We start from the raw sequence: 18,661 nt of genomic DNA, 5'->3' as shown, positions 1-18,661 counted from the left end.
TAACTAGAAAACGATTTGTTGTGAATCTGAAATTCAAATTTTACTATGCTTTCTACATTTTTATCAGCAGCCCTAGCTGGAGGTGCTCAAAGGCCTCCCGGCCTTTGAGGTAAGGTTCTTGGTCGGAAATCCCTGGTCGGAAGAAACGTGGGCGTTTCCTTTAAAGTCCTGCGGTACAAGAACTACAAGCCCCACAATGCCGCGCGGCCGCCGGCGGCGCTGATAGGCTGAAGTTCACTTCCGCCTCCTGACTTCCGGCCTCGGAGGCCGGCGTCGGCTGTTGTAGACTGCTGCGCGCCCAGGGGTCCCGCGGGTTTTCGGGCGCAGGGTGGCGCCCGCGGCAGGCAGCGGCCATGAATTTCTCCGAGGTGTTCAAGCTCTCCAGCTTACTCTGCAAGTTCTCCCCGGACGGCAAGTACCTGGTGAGCGGCGGGGACCTGGGCCACGGGCAGGACATCCTCGGTGCCGGCGTCCCCAGCGGGCAGGGCCGGGGGCGGCCGCGTGGCCCAGGGGTGGAGGCAGCTTGGGGATCCTGCAGGTGCGGTGCCCGGACAGGTGCGGGGCCCGGGCAGGTACCCGGGGCAGGTGCAGGGTCTGAGCAAGTGCCCCAGACAGGTGCGGGACCCAGGAAGATACCCTAGACAGGTGGAGGGCCCCGGGAGGTGCCCCAAGCAGGTGCGGGGCCCAGGCAGGTACCCCAAGCAGGTATGGGGACCGGACAGGTGCAGGACCCCGGCAGGTGCCCGGGCAGGTGCGGGACCCAGGAAGATACCCTAGACAGGTGGGGGGTCTGGGGAGGTGCCCTTGGAAAGGTGGGTATCGGCAGTGCCGACTGCACACAGGTGAGGGTATAGGAGATGTCGGCTCTTTGTTGTTATTTTGTCGCAAAAGGCAAATTGGTCATTCTATTGCCTGTAAACTGGTAAGTGGTGTGGCTACTTTGTCATCTCTACTTCTCCTCTAATTCTCTTCTCCTCTACCACATGCCGAATAAATGATTTAAATACTAGTATTCTATCCCCAGGTAAGGAAATAGTTGTCCTCATGGCTGGGATTTGAGGTCTTCGTTCCATGGGTGGCAGAGAGGTGCTTAAATCACAGAGCTGTAACTTTAAGCTTCAAAACATACAGTGTATGTACCTGGATGCCTAGTAGTGTATATCCTCAGAAGAGAGGGATAACCCGGATGCCTAGTACGTATGTCCTCAGAAGAGGGGGACAATTGGCATTGGAAAGCCACTAAGAAGAAACATGCCTCCTAAAAAGTGGACTTCATTTTCCTTATCCACCACCTCTACTAACTGACTGATGCGTCAGGATGCTTTTTCAGGTTTTGCCTCTCCTGACATTCCTGTGCTCTGTCTAGCTTTTGAGAGTTTAACTCTCAAATTACGTTTTTCACCTCTTCAGGGAGGTTTTATTCCAAATCACATAAAATAGCATCAGCTACAAAACAGAAAACCTCATTAGTTTAAATGGCATCTCAGCCTTGGTATATTTTTCAGTGTACCCCCCTCCTCAATTAAATGAGAGGTTTGTTTTTTGTTTTTACCATTTATGAAAATTTCAGTGAATTATAAGGAGAAAGATTACATCTGCTTGCCTAACTTGGGTGTATTTTCCGGCTTGTACACTCTGGTCAAAATACCCTGAAACGCTTGGTAATGATCTGTTACTGGAATCATCTTCTTGAAAGCCCTGAGGACTGACTGGGGAGAGAAGTTCCATGTTTCTAGTTTTCATATCTTGCAGTAGAGTTTATATGGTTCCTCAAGGTGTTGGTAAAAATATTCCATTTCATAAGGAATTCACTGTAACTGATCACAGTTTTCAAAGCTACAGTGTGAGAAAGTAAGTGCTGCGGTAGCTCCTTGTTCCAATCTGCAGTCACCCGCCTGTCTCTCTTTTTTCCCATGGAAAACTAATGTGGCTTTCTTTTTTGATATCAGTTCATAAAACACAAACTACTTTGATCTTGATAAGTAAAACTAACGAAGCAGTTAACATTTAAACATCAGTTCTTGATCTTTAAACTGTAGTATAATATACATTCAGCAGGTGAGTACTCAGGCGTTATTTATACTTGAAATTGTTTGCTTGGATAGGGACATAATGAACAAATATGGACAAGAAGAAACTATCTTTAAGAAAATAGTACTAACACAAACATTTCCTGTTTCGTGTTAGGAATAGGTTAATGGAGATAAATGAGCATTTGTGAAGCGTCTTTACGTGTGCAGAAGCGAAAGCCTGTCTTTTGATCTTCTGTTGTTTTGGCTCTGAGTTCGGCACTACATAAGAAGATTGACGCGTTCCTTGCCATTTTCGTTGTCATCTGTGAAGCCTCAATTCTCACCCTTTATAAATTTGAGGAAATTGTCCAAAAGTGTTTATAAAACTAGGAGAGGATTTTGGTTATTAGTTCACAGAAGAGCTTTCTCCCAATGCTACTTCCCATTTAAGTTTAGTTTTTAACATACAGATAAGAAGGGACTTAAAAATGTCTTAAAGCTTTAGCGAGTTAAAACATACTTTTATACTTTACAATAGAGTATAGCAATTTTAAAACCTGGCTTGTATATTTCAACATTACCCTCGTATGAACTAAACTGATCTTAAGGGGCTGGGGATGTCGCTGGTGATCTAGACATGAAACCTCTGGCAGGAGAGAAGGCCACAGTCACTGAAGGCTGGGGCAGTAGCGTTCTGAAGGCCCCCCTCTTTTGGAGTGAAGAATGTCAGGTGCTTGCTTTCTCATATTTTTTAGGCTTCCTGTGTCCAGTACCGCTTAGTGGTTCGGGATGTGAACACCCTTCAGATCCTTCAGCTGTACACGTGCCTAGACCAGATCCAGCACATCGAGTGGTCGGCAGACTCGCTCTTCATCCTGTGCGCCATGTACAAGCGAGGGCTGGTGCAGGTGTGTGCTGCCGCGTGGCTTAGAATCTGGACACCTTCCGAGGGCCACTGGGAAGGAGGGGTTTTGTTCTGTGCCTTTCTAGTTTGAAAAAAGTCCGTGCAGCTCAAAGCCAGTTTTCTTTTGAAATTATAATGTTCTCTAAAGTTTAAGAACATTTAAACTAACGAAACTCTAATGTAGTCTTAATTTCTAAGCAATATAGTTGTGAAACGGAGGTGTTGACAGCAATCTAGCCACTCGAACGTGGTGTGTTTCAGGAAGTCCTAAGAAGTTGTGTTTTCTTATGTATCCAAAGCTTAACTAAATGAGGTGTTAGGAACGACAATGTGAATAAACCGTTTTAAAACCACAACGAAATGAAATCACCAAGAAGCATGGCTTACTTTTACAGTGGAATCCAGCACCAGCCCTTCATCATGAAAGGTTCTAAAAGACACCCTGTGCGATCGGGTCTCCGTTGGTTTTAAGGGAGTTGTCTCTCGGCGAGGCTTCGCTGTTGCCTGCTGATGAGTTTGAAGACACCCTGTGCGGTCGGGTCTCTGCTGGTTTTGAGCGAGCTGTCTCTCGGCAAGGCCTCGCTGTCTCTCGGTGCTGATGGGTTTGCACTTGGGTGTTTCTTTCTTCTCTCAATCCAGGTCTGGTCTTTAGAGCAGCCTGAATGGCACTGCAAGATAGACGAGGGCTCAGCCGGGCTGGTGGCCTCGTGCTGGAGCCCCGACGGGCGCCACATTCTCAACACCACGGAATTCCATGTAAGTGTCAGCCCCAAGACACCTTATTGGCCATGTGATCCTGTCCTCTGCTCCCGAAACAGCTGGGGAGTGTGAGGGGGTGTGTTTGGAGTATGCTAGTCTCCTCTTACCCTCAGGGGATGCATTCTAAGACCACCAGGGGATTCAGATCGTACCAAACCCTGTATTTCCTGTGTTTTTTCCTACACAGCATACCTGTGATACATTTAATTTATAAATTAGATACAGTAAGAGATTAGCAACAATAATAGTGTAGAACAAGGATAACAATATACTGTTTATAATTACATGGATGGAAGATTTGGTCTTACTGAAGATCTTAGCAACAACCTCAGCATAGGATTTTTTCTTTCCTTGTTGTGTCAAGAACTTTCAGCTTCTCATTTAAAGGAAGCACTTTGCGGCTTCTCTTTGGCGTATCCAGATTGCGAGAACCACTGCCCGTGCCTGGGGCTGTTACTGAGTCAGATAAGGGTGTGGTGAACACAGGCACTGTCCGCTGCCCTGGGTCTGATGACTGAGGTGGCTCCTGAGTGGCTGATAGATTGGCGGGGTTGGACGGGAGCCGGGGAGCGTATATAGTGTGTATATTTTAGGTCAGAATATTATAAGCCACGAAGTATTATTGTCTGATCTTTTGTCCAGCTTTGAAGAAAAAACATTTTAAAAATCTTAATTTAGATTTTTTAGGATTTCGGCAGTCCCTTTAATTCAGCAATAGAAAATGCGCAGTGATATGGGCCGGCTGGCACCTTTCCTTCAGGAGCCTGGTAGGCGGGGTGGCTCGGGGCGGTCGGCAGCCGCCCATTCACCTGCTGTAGGTACCGCACACCAGCCTCCGTGCTGAGCTCAGTGCGGAGGGGAATGTTGACATCCGAGAATAAATCAGAGGGATCTGGGATAGGAGACTGCATTTTAAGTTAAAATTAGGCATATGTCAAGTGTTTAGATACCAGGTCTTTGGTGTCCGCAGTGTCTTTTTAATATACAGAAAAATGCACGAATCCCTTTAATAATGTGCTTTTCTGATGGGGTTAGATCCCAGTGTTTGGGCCCAAGTCCACTGAGTGCTCGTAGCTGTGTGGGCTGCCGGCTGCACCTCGGCAACCCGCCCATCCCGCTGCGCCGCGCACACCACGCAGCAACCCGCCCATCCCTCTGCGCTGCGCACACCACGCAGCAACCCGCCCATCCCGCTGCGCCTCGCGCACCACGTAGATGATGGCACCTGGGAGGATTTCTCGCAGCGTGTGGCCGCAGACGCTCTGCAGGATTTCATTCGGCTTTTTTCAAGCTGGCATCGGCTGGGATAAAGTTTTATCCAGCCATGAGGGTTGCTGAATCAACTGCTTCAGATGGCTGGATGCCTTTACATATTTTTCAGTTTCAATTTTAAAAAATATTCTGAATCTAATGTCTGCTATTATGGGCTGTCAGAGAATAAGACAGGAAACAAAGGCCCACCAATGTCTCCGCACTATGTATTGACATTGGAAGGCACTTTCGGCCTGAGTGTTTCGGAGAGGATAATTTGAGCTTTTCATGCAGCCGTGTCTGACAGTCTTCAGGCCTGTAATACTTTGGGCCCAAATCTGCCCTCGAGAAGGGCTCACGGCATGGGGTCAGCCTTGTTGAATTATCTTATTAAATGGCCCAGAAGGAAAACTACCATCTATAGAGTTTAGAAACCTTAAAAGATGGATTAAAGCCTGGTTTTGTTGAGCATCCCATGTCACACACACCAATATTGAAAACACCTTTGCTACAGAACAAACTGATCTTTCATAGAGTACATTTAGATGACATTGTTCAATCTAAGACTAAGGTCATGACCACTTTGCTGGTGGCCTTAGAGGAAACGTTAAGACCAGGTGGTGGACGAGGACCGGTAACCTCGTGGCACGGGGCATCTTGACCAAGATATCAAAATGTGTCTCCCACTTTGCATGCGAACTTAAATGGTTGCAAGTGAGGAAACAAAACCGGAATTCCAGACGTGCTGGCCAGGAAGTGAGCTGCGGGCACCGCCCATCAGTCTCATTCACAAGAGCGAGGACCAGGCCCGTTTTCCGAGGATTAGCGGGGCCACTGGGTCCCCTTCCGAAGGCACTACCCCACGTGAGGGTGCTGTGGAGCATGAGAGACGTCCCTGCCTCTTGCACTTTAACGTGAAAAGGCAAGCTTGCACCCTTTAGACGAGGTTCAGTGAGTCATCAAAAGCGGCTCACCCCTAGGCCTGCAGCGGAACACCGCCACGCTTTCAGAGCCCTGCTCTCCCTAGTAGCAATGCCCTCCCCACCCAAGGGCACCTTTGCCCCGCGTCTGGGGTGAATCACATCCTCACTGTTCTCGAGTCTCACTGTATAGATGTGTCTAAACACCACATTGCTTGGTGTGCAGTGTAAAGTTGATTTATAGGGGCTTGTACTTTGCAGTCTCTGCTGTTGCTTTTCCCCCTCACTGCTTTTAGACTCCTCCTTGTTGACAGGCATCGATGGGCCTTCCCTCCCTCATGAGGAACGCCATTCAGTCCTTGCCTGCTGGACGTGTGCGTCACCACGGACTGTGTGGCTGTGAATGTGTTGTCCACGTCTCCTGGGCACATATCCAGAGAGCCTCTCTAGGAGAGCCTTGCTTGGCCGTAGCAGATGGAGAGGTTTCATTTGCCAAGGCTTTTGTGGCAGGATTACAATGATTCCATCCAGGCGACTAAATGATACTGCAGTTTGGATTTAGTTTGCGTTTCCCTAATTCTTGGTGAGGTTGAGTGCCTTCCTATCTTGTTTCATTACACACAGACGCTCACACACATGCTCACACACACGCTCACACATGCTCCATTTAAATGAAGCAGGTTCACGTGGTGGGGCATGGTGTGGGGTCTGAATCCATTTCTACCTTTTCCCAGCAGCATTTTTTTTTTTTTTTTTTTTTGAGATGGAGTTTCACTCTTGTCCCCTAGGCTGGAGTGCAATGGTGCGATCCAGGCTCACCGCAACCTCCGCCTCCTGGGTTCCAGCGATTTCCCTGCCTCAGCCTCCCGAGTAGCTGGGATTACAGGCATGCGCCACCATGCCTGGCCAATTTTGTATTTTTAGTAGAGATGGAGTTTCTCATGTTGGTCAGGCTGGTCTCGAACTCTCGACCTCAGTTGATCTGTCTGCCTTGGCCTCCCAAAGTGCTGGGATTACAGGTGTGAGCCACCGCGCCCAGCTCCCAGCAGCATTTATTTAGAAGACTATCTTCACCAGCTGTAGCAGGAACTCAATTCCATTATACCTGCAAGATCGTTTCTGGTTTCCATTCCGGTCCACTGTTGGTCCATGTATGTGCCAACACCACACTGTCTACATTATTGAGGTTCTGTAGTATGTTTCAATATCTGATAGGACTCATTCCTCTTCATTGCTCTTGTAGTCTGTCAGATTTTTTAAAAACAATTTTTTTGTAGAGGTGGGGTCTCCCTTTGTTTCCCAGGCTGGTCTTGAGCTCCTAAACTCAAGCAATCCTTCTTCCCAGCCTCCTGTATAGCTGGCATTACAGGTGCACAACCGTGCGCCCGGCTCTGCCAGATTTTTAAATGTATTTTTGAGACTTTGTTGTTAGCTGCATACAAACTTTTAACTGTTTGTAAACAGATTTCCTAGTGAAGCAGTTTTCATGATTTCGCAGTGGCCCAGGCCTTTTGTTGTAAAGCATTCCTCTTTATGTCTCACGGTTCTTTTTGTTTCAGAGTCTGATTTATCCGGTACGAATGCGGCAGTGCCACCTTTCTCTTGGTTAGGATTTTCTTGATAAGTCTTTTTCTATCCTTTTACTTTCTACATTTCTGCATCCTTAAACTTGAGTGCGTATGTTGTAAATAGTCTATAGTTAGCTTTAAAAATATATCCAGACTGAAAACTTTTTATTATATCTGAGTAAAGGCAATTAAAACAATTTATAAGCAATAGAATTCACCCACTTTAAGAGTACAGTTGAGTGAGTCAGTTTGCACATCGTTGCCACCACGATCAGGACCAAGACTGTTCACCCCGTGGTATAGGGCTCCTCGTGCCCCTTGTGCCCAGTCTGTCTCCCACCTGTGTCCGGCAGCCGGTGCCTGCTGCGGGGCGAGCAGCACTGCCTACTCGGAATCCCATCTGCACAGAGCCATGGTGCATGGAGCTGTGCGTCTGCTTCCTTTCCCCTGGCGTCCTGCTGTGGTTTTGAGTGTGCTGGGTCGTGGCGTGGATCGGTGGCCCGTTCCTCCATCTTGAGAGTGCTGGGTCATGGCGTGGAGAGAGTGCTGGGTCGTGGCATGGATCAGTGGCCTGTTCCTCCCATCTTGAGCAGGCTGGGTCATGGCCTGGATCCGTGGCCCATTCCTGTCACCCTGAGCATGCTGAGTTGTGGTGTGGATCAGTGGCCCGTTCCTTCCGTCTTCAGCACACTGGATCGTAGCGTGGATCAGCGGCCCCTTCCTTCCCTCCTGAGTGCGCTGGGTCATGGTGTGGATCCCTCTGGTCCTTTCTTCCTGCTGCTGAGTGCTGTGGAGCCCATCCCACGGGTCTCCTCCGCTGGCTTCTCCAGTGGTCAGTGGAAGGTAACAGCGCTGATGAAGGTGTATATTTAACTATCTTTTTTTCTTAATTGGGTTTTTATAAGTTGCAAACAGTTATCTTTTAAAGGTTTTTGTTTCTTTGTTTTTGTGAGACGAAGGTAAAAATCAGGCTGAAAGTGCTCCGTGTGTTTCCTAAGATGTGCCTGAGTGGGGAGCCTCAGCCAGGCGCACCCCCCAGGGATGCAGGGCCACGGGTGGGAGATGCGCTTTTCTCCTGTGACTCTGCAGTGGGCTCTGGAGGGCGGGTTTCTGCCCTAGTGAAACAAGGATGCTCCTGATGCTGAGAGGCTCGGGCGCTCCACCCCGCCCTGCTGATGCTGAGAGCCTGGGGCGCTCCACCCCGCCCTGCTGATGCTGAGAGGCTCGGGCGCTCCACCCCGCACTGCTGATACTAAGGGGCTCAGGCAAGGTTTCAGCCTCAGACACGCTGGTGGGAAGTGGCAGGCTTCCTCGCTCAGGCCCCAGTGCCCTCCTTGGCCTCAGCTTGCAGAGCTGTTAGAGGAGCAAGTGCTTTGTCCAGCTGGAGTTCCGAGGCATGGTCCCCCGGAACAGCCAGTGTGTTTCGGGTTCAGCATCAGCACAGGAGCCCTGCCCTGCCCTGTGGTCTCCAGAACAGCTAGTGTGTTTCGGGTTCAGCGTCAGCACAGGAGCCCTGCCCTGTGGTCCCCAGAACAGCTAGTGTCTTTCAGGTTCAGCACCGCACAGGAGCCCTGCCCTGTGGTCCCCAGAACAGCCAGTGTGTTTCGGGTTCAGCGTCAGCACAGGAGCCCTGCCCTGTGGTCCCCAGAACGGCCAGTGTGTTTCGGGTTCAGCATCAGCACAGGAGTCCTGCCCTGTGGTCCCCAGAACAGCCAGTGTGTTTCAGGTTCAGCGTCAGCACAGGAGCCCTGCCCTGTGGTCCCCAGAACGGCCAGTGTGTTTTGGGTTCAGCATCAGCACAGGAGCCCTTCCGTGCTGCCACGGTGACCCCTGGAGCTCGTTGATCCACTGCCTGTGTGTTCAGGACTTCTCTCCTGAACGCTGTGTATGTTGTTGGGCGACACAATTACAGACATCGGATTTTCTTTTCTCTTGTAAGAAGAGATGATGCATAGACATTTAAATTCATTTGTTAATATCCTGTACTGAAAACCTGGCAGCGTTTGCAGGAGTGACACTGTGGACACGCAGCGCTCCACACACTGCAGCTCCACTTACGCTGCTGGAGGCGGTCCCCCACCCCGGGCCTCATCCTCAGCAAGGACCCCTGCCTGCCACACCTGGAGCTGGCCGTCAGCACCCCACCCTGCATGGCGCTGTGCAGCCCTGTGTCCCCACACACGGAGCTGGCAGTCAGCACCCCACCCCGCACAGAGCCACGCAGCCCTGTCCCCGCACCTTGTGTCCCTGCACCTGGGCCACATTTCAGTTAACTACCAGATTCATCAGTGGGCCAGGTATGTGGGAAGCAAGATGATTCCCTGGTAGGCTCCACAGGGTCTCAGTGGGAAATGCAGGTGGAGGGACGCAGCAGCCCTGGAAGTCCCGCGGCGCTGCCACGGGGAGGGCCAGACCACCCACTGCCTCTCCCTCAGCAGGCACGCCCTCGTCGGCCTGGTTAGGAAATCATCTTTTGGCCTCACTGTGCCAGTCTAGTCAGCTCTCAGCTCCCTGAGTCAGGGAAAGGGGTGGAAAAGTGGACAGTCCAGCAGCGCATGTTCTAGAACCCTCTGCAGATGCAGCCAGGCCAGCAAGCACACGCAGGAGGCGGGCGGCCACCTTCTTGGGTGTTGAGTGGCTGCTCCTGCCTCAGGGCTGCAGATGCAGGCTCACAGCCCCCTGGTGAGCCCCGGAGCGGCTGCATCCAATCTCCACATCCTCTGTCTTCCCATAAAGGAGACTGAACCCGTGGTAGTTTCTAGATCAAGATTTTTCTCTAAGTAACTCCGGGTTATTATAACATGCAACCTGTGGTCACTTTGAAAAAGCTAATGAAAATGCACTTAGATTTAACTTTGTGTCACTCAATATTGGTATAAAACAACAACAGAAAACCAAGAACACTAAATTTACCGTAACCACAGTAAAATACGCATTTGAATATTCTGGTAGGAGGGCAGGCATCCCCCAGGTCCTGATAGATCCACTCCAGCAGTCAGGCCTGTGCTTGGGGACGCGTGGGCGGGTTGAGGATTGAGACAGTCTCTGATGATGCTAAAGAAGTGTTTCCCTTCTCTTTCCCCTTTCCCCCAACAGCTGCGGATAACCGTCTGGTCCTTGTGCACAAAATCTGTATCTTACATCAAATACCCGAAAGCTTGTCTGCAGGGTGAGTCGATCGGAGCTACGCAAAAGCCATTTCTTTGCAGCTGTTTGACTTTTTTGTCATGGGAAGTTTCAAAGAGGCAGAAGTAGCTTCAACAGCATATCAACACATAGCCAACCTTTTTTTCTCTATACCCACCCCACCCCCTTGGGCTCTTTTAAAGTAGACCTTAGGTCTCCTCATACTTCATCTGTAAATATTTCCGTATGTGACTCAAAAAGGCAAGAGTCCCCTTTTAAAACATGACCACAGTGACTCAAGACAATGTGGCCTAAGACGTGGAAGAACAGTGGCGTTGATGCCAGTCCCCTTGACCTTGGTGGCAGAGCTGGGTGTTCAGATCCCTTCCAGCCGATGCCTGTCGAGAGGCCCACCTCAGGCATCCAGTTCTGAGCTTTCTCTCTTCTGTGGACTAAATGTGATCTCTGCAAAAGGGGGAGGTCTTGCCCATCATCTCTGGACATCCCAGAGGGATATGTGACCAGTGTCCCTTCCTTGTGGAAGCCTGTGAACCATCTGGAAGAAAGGGGGCCGGCGCAGGGTGGCCCACCGCCAGCACGTCTAACTGGACCGCGCAGAGCTAGTGGGAGGCGCCACTCTTGAGTCCTGGACGACACCGCACTGTCTTTCGCGGAATGAAACATACACCATTGGAATGATGCTTTCATTTTTCTCCATTGCTGCCAGCGGTTTGGAAATTGCATTTGAATGCAATGCAATCACACTCTTATTTTTTATTCTTATAGTTGGAATAGTAGCGTCCCTCCAGATGAGATACACATCTCTTGATAGGAGTGGACACCATGGTTTTGTCATTTGAGGTATTCTCTTCATTCATGAATGATGAATTCTGGCCTAGGGCTTTTTAAGCTAATACAGAACTGGAAAATAAGAGTTTAACATTTTCAACTAAAGTTTCTTCCACATTTTCATCTTATTACTTTTTTGAGACAGGGTCTTGCTCTGTCATCCAGGCTGGAGTGCAGTGACATGATCACAGCTCAGTGCAGCCTCGACCTCCTGGGCTTGAGTGATCCTCTAACCTCAGCCTCCTGAGTAGCTGGGACTACAGGCACACACCACCACACCCGGCTGATATTCTGCAGAGACGGGGTTTCACCAAGTTGTCCAGGCTCCTTTCAAACTCCTAGGCTCAAGCGATTCACCTGCTTCAGCCTCCCAAATTGCTGGGATTACAGTTGTGAGCCACCATGCCTGGCCACACATTGTCATCTTCAGTTTACTTCTTCCAAATAATTAAATTCAAAGGTAAAATAAACATGGTAGGAACCAGCCGCCTTTGGCCTAGCTGGAGATAGCCCGGGTGTCCCGCAGCTTAGACATGGGGGAACCCGAAGGCCTTGTGTTTCTCACTCATACTTGTGATTAATCAGAGGTCACATCACTAGGTATTTTTGACAGAGCCTTGCAAACTGGCTCGTGTGTGTACAGCCCTCCCCCAGCACACACTGTGTTGTGAGGGGTGAAGCCACAGTGCCTTGGGGTTTCTCCTCTGTGCTAGAATGTTCTCGTCTGTCTGAGGAGCAGTGCTCGGTGTTGTACCATTTCCCTTCTTTTCACCTCTGCTTTCTTTTCCTCCTCCTTCCTTGTGAATTACTACTGTGGTTTCTCTTGCTTGATTTTGTGGCCACTTGATTTCAGTGCATTTACCTCTTCCCGCAGGAATCACCTTCACCAGGGACGGCCGCTACATGGCGCTGGCAGAACGGCGCGACTGCAAAGATTACGTGAGCATCTTCGTCTGCAGTGATTGGCAGCTCCTGCGGGTAAGGCGTCCCCCAGGCTGGAATAAAGTTGTCCTGCTGACTGGAGGGATCGAGTGAAGTAGATCCTTCTCCAGATTCCAGGGGATCTTTGGTAGGATATGGAGCAAGGTGATGTTGTATTAACAAAGGGCACGTGCGCTGTGAATCGCTTCCAGTGGCATCTGGTTGTGTGTTCAGGAGACTTGGTGAAAAGGACGCATGCCCAGGTGTTTTAAAAGTGAATATGCTGTCACATTTGAGCCCTTTCCCTTATCCTGTGCGATGGTGTTTGTGCATGTGTGTGCCACATCGGGCGTGGGGGGACGTGGAAGTTCACCTTGACTGAGGGCCTGCGTTAGGCAGGGCGCTCTGCCAGGTGCCCAGGCACAGAGGACACTGCTTCCACAGCAGACGTGTGAACACGATTCCAGCACAATCCATCATTGAGGTAGAGTGACCTCTGGAATGCTGTCAGAGCACAGAACCCAGGATCTAGGCAGTGCTCTGGAAGGGACTTGTCTGAGCTGGGTCTAAAGGAGTGAGCCCTGCTAGGCAAGGAAAGGTGAGAGGGGAGAGTGCACATGAGTGCAGGCGCGGGGAGACCAAGCCGCCCTCGTGGGCTGGCCAGGCACTGATGCTGGCATCTGTTGGGGGTGCAGCCCCAGCAGCAGCTCTACAGGGATTTCATGCATTTCCAGGGTAGAGCTGTTGAGATTTTGTCAGTTTCTATATAAGAAAATTAAGTGCGTTAAGAACATCAGTTATAAATGCAATTATTTATTTACGAAAATATTTTCCAAATTTAATGTTTCCCCCCTTCCTTTGGAAGCATTTTGATACAGACACCCAGGATCTCACAGGGATTGAGTGGGCCCCAAACGGCTGTGTGCTGGCAGTGTGGGACACCTGCTTGGAGGTATGAAGATGACCAGGTGACATGTTTGCTTTTGAGAGCTTTTCCCAGAATTTCATGCTTTCTGAATGCTGCAATATAGTTAGCTCTATCTTATTTCAGATAACAAGTTGAGCTTTGTTTTAAAAGACAGAGTCTTGCTCTGTCACCCAGGCTGGATTGCAGTGGTGTGATCACGGTTCACTGCAGCCTCGACATCCTGGGCTCAAGTGATCCTCCCACCTCAGCCTCCCCAGTCGCTGGGACCACAAGCGTGCACCATGATGCCCGGATAATTTTTGTATTCTTTGTAGAGATGGGGTTTCACCATGTTGCCCAGACTGCTCTTGAACTTCTGCGTTCAAGTGATCTGCCAGCTTCGGCCTCCCGAAGTGCTGGGATTATAGGTGTGAGCCACGGTGCCCGGCCGAGTTGAACTTTTATCAGCGAGCCATTAGGTTGACCTCCCAATTTCCCCTTTTTCCTCATGCTCTTACTGCCTCTCCAGTGACTATCTCAGTTCTAGCTGGCAGTTCCAGCTTTTCCACGGCCATGTGGACAGTCCTGCCAGCTTTGTGCTGTCTGCAGCAATGTCACTCTGCGGCACCCGCGTCTGTGGTGTGTTCCCGGCGAATGGGACGTATTCTTCATTAACTGAGATGTCTCGTCTGCAGTACAAGATTCTGCTGTACTCATTGGACGGTCGGTTGTTGTCCGCATTCAGCGCTTACGAGTGGTCCCTGGGCATCAAGTCTGTGGCCTGGAGTCCCAGCAGTCAGTTCCTGGCAGTTGGGAGCTACGATGGAAAGGTGGGAACCAGTGCAGGGCACTCAGGAAGTCCGAGCGCCCAGCCGGCCAGGCCCTGCCTCACCTGTGCGTGGCTTCCTTCCTCAGGTGCGCATCCTTAATCACGTGACTTGGAAAATGATCACGGAGTTTGGGCATCCTGCAACCATTAATAATCCCAAGATAGTAAGTCTGGAACATGTGTTTCTGCCTGAGCAGGCTGTTGGGGAGGGTGGTGGGAAACTGCGCCTTCACTTTGCTTTCTCAATTGTGGTTTATGATTTAACCGGGCACTTCCATCACCGTAAACTTGCTACTGTGACATTTCATGCGTCTGGCCCTGCCCTGGCCTTTGTTCCTCCTCCACGCTGCCCAAAGGGTCTGAAGTGGGCCTTGCCCTGGCCTGTCCTCTGCTGCCGCCACCCCAGTCCAGTTGTCTCCGTGGTCTGTCTGGATGCGGATCCCTGTGCTGTACAGAGTGGCCAGGGTCTCCTGCCCCCAAACACCGAGCATCTGTTGTGCCAGGCACTGTGCTCTGGGCCGCAGCCAGAGAAGAACAGACAGACCCCTGCACCTGCAGAGTGCGGCTGGAGAGCTGTGTGTCTCCACGGGGTGGCAGGGAGTGGCCACCACTGAGGGATCGCAGGCACAGACACTGCACCAGTGATCAGGGGTTTGGGGAGGGAGCGTTCCAGGTCAAGGGAACAGGAAGTGCAAAGGCCCCGAGGAGTGGGCCACGCATCCATGTGTGCAGTGGGCACTGCGCTGGGAGCCGGAGACAAATGCTGCCCTCCTGGTGTTGACCTGTAACTGACAGAGCTGAGTGAAAGGCGGCTTGGATTCGATGAAGAGGCCAGTGAGTGGCTAGGGCTGTGCGTGCCAGATCAGCCACTGCCGGGGAGGCATCCTGGAGGGGTGTTTAAGTGAAGACCAGAAGGAGGAGCTGAGGAGCCACATGGTGTCTGGGCAGAAAGGGTGTTTCAGGCAGAGGGGCCTCCTGATGAGGCCAGGGCATCTGGACAGATGAGCCACAGCAGGGCTGGCCACACAGGTCCTAAAGGCTTGCCTGCGATTCCTGCATTCTCCAAATCCCTTCGCCACACGGCAGCAGAGCATGCTTTAAAGGCACAAACCAGGCCAGGTGACTCCCTTACCTGGGGCTCTTCAGGGGCGCGGGGGCTGCCCGCCTTCCACTGAGCCTGGGCCACTGTCCTTTGCTTGCCAGGCTCTCGGGCACAGATGCCCCCACCTCGGGTCTGTGTCTGCTGCTCCTGGGGACTCTGCTGTGTTGGTGCAAGTATTCTCTGTATCTCCTTATCACGGAGGGAAGGCCGAGCCCGCTGCCTTGCTGGATGATGGTGGCTGCAGTGGTCTCTCGTCTATAATCACAGGGCACACATTTGCTGCCTGTGTCTCAAAGGGTGGGCTCCTCAGCAGGACACGAGAGAGGGTGGCTGGGTCATCTCAGCTCTTCGGACTGCGGGGTTCGTTTCCGTCTCTCCTGGTAGCGGCTGAACCAGCTGTCATGGCAGGCGCGCCTGTTGACCATGCGCCGTCACAGGTATTTGCCACGTCCATCCTTGGCTTCCGGGTCCCTGTCCTGAGCCAGGTGTGGCCACCTTGTGTCTTTCAGGTGGTGTATAAGGAGGCCGAGAAGAGCCCACAGCTGGGGCTGGGCTGCCTCTCCTTCCCGCCCCCCCGGGCCGGGGCCGGCCCTCTCCCAAGCTCAGAGAGTAAATGTAAGTAGCACACGTGACGTCATTTGTTTTCCTTTTTTAATGCAAGATTCCTCATTGTCCAGATAAACTTCGGATGTTCCTTATGTTTAAAAAAAAAACAAAACTTTTTTCCTTTCCGTGCTTCCAGCCAGCGTGCCCCTCAGCCTGTTGGCTGGAGGTTGACTGGGGTCTGAATTGCACAGTGGGCCGTGAAGGCGCGGCTTCTGTTACTGAACATGAGCCCTGGAGACCCGGATCTGACAGCGGGAGCTCCAAGGGTGATGTTTTTCAAAGAAATACTTTTCCGTGGGTGGCGCTCAGAGTGGGTCTGGAGGCCGGCAGGGTTCCCGAGCGCTGTCTCCGGCTTGAGGCACGGTTCTGATGCAGCCTCTTGACTCTGGGCGTTTCCTATGTGTCTGTTACCTCATCACTGAAATGGGCATAGTAAAAGCACCCACCCCACAGGGGCACGAGGGCATCTGAAGGTTGCAGGTAGAGGAAACGGTGCCCCGAGTGCCGACGGGCCCACCCCGGGGCTCGGTGTGTGCTCAGGATGGGGGTCAGGACAGGTGCAGCCTGGCACACAGGAGGCGCTCCCCAGGAGCCCAGGGGCGTCCTTGTTCCACAGCCCCTGCTTCTGCTGTGATGATGGTTCTTCCACAGCCGGAAGGTCTAAGGCTACTGTTGCTGAGGTGGAAGGAATTGTGAACTCAGACGCTGGTAGTTGACAGAAAAGTGCCGAGGAGTTGGAGCTGCTGAGATTGCAGCTGGGACCTGTCCACTTCCCTCTCCAGTCAGCCCCTGGCACGTGGGGTCCACCCCCCCTAGTCGGGCCTGGCAGGTGATGGTGCCACTCTCATCAGGGCACTTGCGGGCAGGCCCCTCACTGCAGCTGCCAGGCTCTGCTCAGCTCTTCCTGCCCTTGGGCCGCACTTTCCTCCCCTTTGAACAGAGGAGCTGGGTTCGCGATGCCTGACGCAGGCACAGCAGCCTCTCAGCCACGTGCGTACTTCCCGAAAGGGTGACGATGGCGTGTTCTTCCTGTTGGTGTTCTAGATGAGATCGCCTCTGTCCCAGTCTCCTTACAGACGCTGAAACCTGTTACTGACAGAGCAAACCCGAAAATCGGCATAGGAATGCTGGCATTTAGTCCTGACAGCTACTTCCTGGCGACAAGGAACGGTCAGTTGTGCTGACGCAGGTGGTGTCTCACCCCTTACTGTGTCCTGCGGCCCCAGGTGTAGAAGCGACTGGAAAAGAAAATCAGGTTGGGGGTTTCCTACACATCACCTCCTTTCATGTTTCTGCAGTAGCTGAGGTGCTCACGGAAGCTCCTTGGAGGCGCTGGGCGTCCTGTCCTGCAGCAGCCGCAGGCCCGCGCATGAGTCAGGAGGCCTCCGCCCCCCTCACTTGCTCCGCTCTGCTGAGTAGAAAGCAGGGCTGGGCACACTGCAGCCCATCTTTTGTTAAGGGTTTCTCCATTTGTAAAGGGCTAAAAAAAAAAATAAACAAATTAAAAAAAAAACACCAAAGAAAGAAAGAAAGAAAGAAACACGTTTGGGCCCCTTACAGCCCGTGATGGCCACCCTGGCCCTGGCCAGGAGCCCTGCAGGGCCCAACTGAACCCAGACTGCAGGGCGGAGCCGCCCCACCCCACCGCTTCTTCCCCTCCCCTCCTGTGGTGTCAACAGCAGAGCAGAGGGGCAGGGTCAACACAGAGGAGCCAGGCAGGGATGACACCGGTGCCCTGTCCTTCCTTCCTCAGACAACATCCCCAATGCCGTCTGGGTCTGGGACATTCAGAAGCTGAGGCTGTTCGCGGTGCTCGAGCACCTGTCCCCAGTGCGCGCGTTTCAGTGGGACCCGCAGCAGCCGCGGCTGGCCATCTGCACGGGAGGCAGCAGGCTCTACCTGTGGTCCCCAGCGGGCTGCATGTCAGTGCAGGTGCCTGGGGAAGGTAAGCACATCCCCAAGGCCACGGACATGGCAGCCTTGCTCTGTGCAGTCTGGCATCACACGGGCTGAATTGTTGAAGCCCAGCTGCTGTCTCCAGCAGCATTCCAGGAGACTGCCCTCAGGGTCTTTGTGTAAACCTCAAGACTGACACACAGGGGACCCACTGCCCTCAGCTTTATGGGCTAGAAGCAGCCTCTCCCTGACTTGAGGCAGCTCTGGGGCTCCACCCTGGCTCTGCCTATGTGGGTCACTCCAGGCACTGTGCTGGCCTGCAGGACAAGGGGATGCCCATCCCTCAGAATCTGGGCCTCTCCCGCTGTAATCCTCTGGCCACCTGTCTCTCTCTAGGCGACTTTGCAGTGCTTTCTCTGTGCTGGCATTTAAGCGGAGACTCGATGGCCCTCCTCAGTAAGGATCACTTCTGCCTCTGCTTCCTGGAGACGGAGGCAGCGGTCGGCACAGCCTGCAGACAGCTGGGCGGCCACACGTAGCAGCGATGCACTAACGTGTGCAGAAATGGGGCTACTCTGTGTGTTTCCAGTGTGGGAAAAAACACAGAGCTTCACCAGGAGGTTCTCCATCTGTGGTGGTCCGGATTCAGTGATTGATTCTATTTTTCTATAGCAAAGCATTTTTGTAAATATGTATGGTATAAAACTGTAGTTTTATTATTTAAAATAAATACTTGCTGATTCATACAACTGCTTCTCTTCTTGAAACGTTTAGGTCACAGGCAGGTTTTCTAGGTTCCAGTTTGTGGTCAGTCTTAGGGAAGATGGACAGCCCTACAGTAACTGAGCCCTGGGCCACTGAGCTCCCACCAGACACCCAGCCTGCTCTGGGTTATCTATTTGGATGTGTTAGGACAACGAGGGGGCATCTCTGTGGGGCACACCCAGCCTCCCCACGGTAGGTCTGCTCTGAACTGTGGGAAGGGAGCCCTGGCACCTGAGTGCAGTGCCA

General features: G+C 51.9%; 1 protein-coding gene across 1 annotated transcript; it reads left to right on the top strand.

The window, feature by feature from the left end:
• Window positions 1-253: 253 nt before the first annotated feature.
• On the top strand, window positions 254-18,401 carry WRAP73 (WD repeat containing, antisense to TP73). Its single transcript, XM_030805894.1, has 12 exons — window positions 254-422; window positions 2,768-2,920; window positions 3,556-3,672; window positions 10,511-10,583; window positions 12,264-12,367; window positions 13,176-13,262; window positions 13,913-14,047; window positions 14,133-14,210; window positions 15,658-15,763; window positions 16,799-16,924; window positions 17,508-17,699; window positions 18,047-18,401. Exons 1-12 carry the CDS (start codon window positions 354-356, stop codon window positions 18,187-18,189), a joined length of 1,383 nt encoding a protein of 460 aa, XP_030661754.1. The 5' UTR covers window positions 254-353; the 3' UTR covers window positions 18,190-18,401.
• Window positions 18,402-18,661: the final 260 nt, after the last annotated feature.

This window comes from Nomascus leucogenys, chromosome 24 (genome assembly GCF_006542625.1).
Source record: "Nomascus leucogenys isolate Asia chromosome 24, Asia_NLE_v1, whole genome shotgun sequence".
NCBI classification, from domain to species: domain Eukaryota; kingdom Metazoa; phylum Chordata; class Mammalia; order Primates; family Hylobatidae; genus Nomascus; species Nomascus leucogenys.
This window is presented reverse-complemented; position numbering and strand designations above follow the sequence as displayed.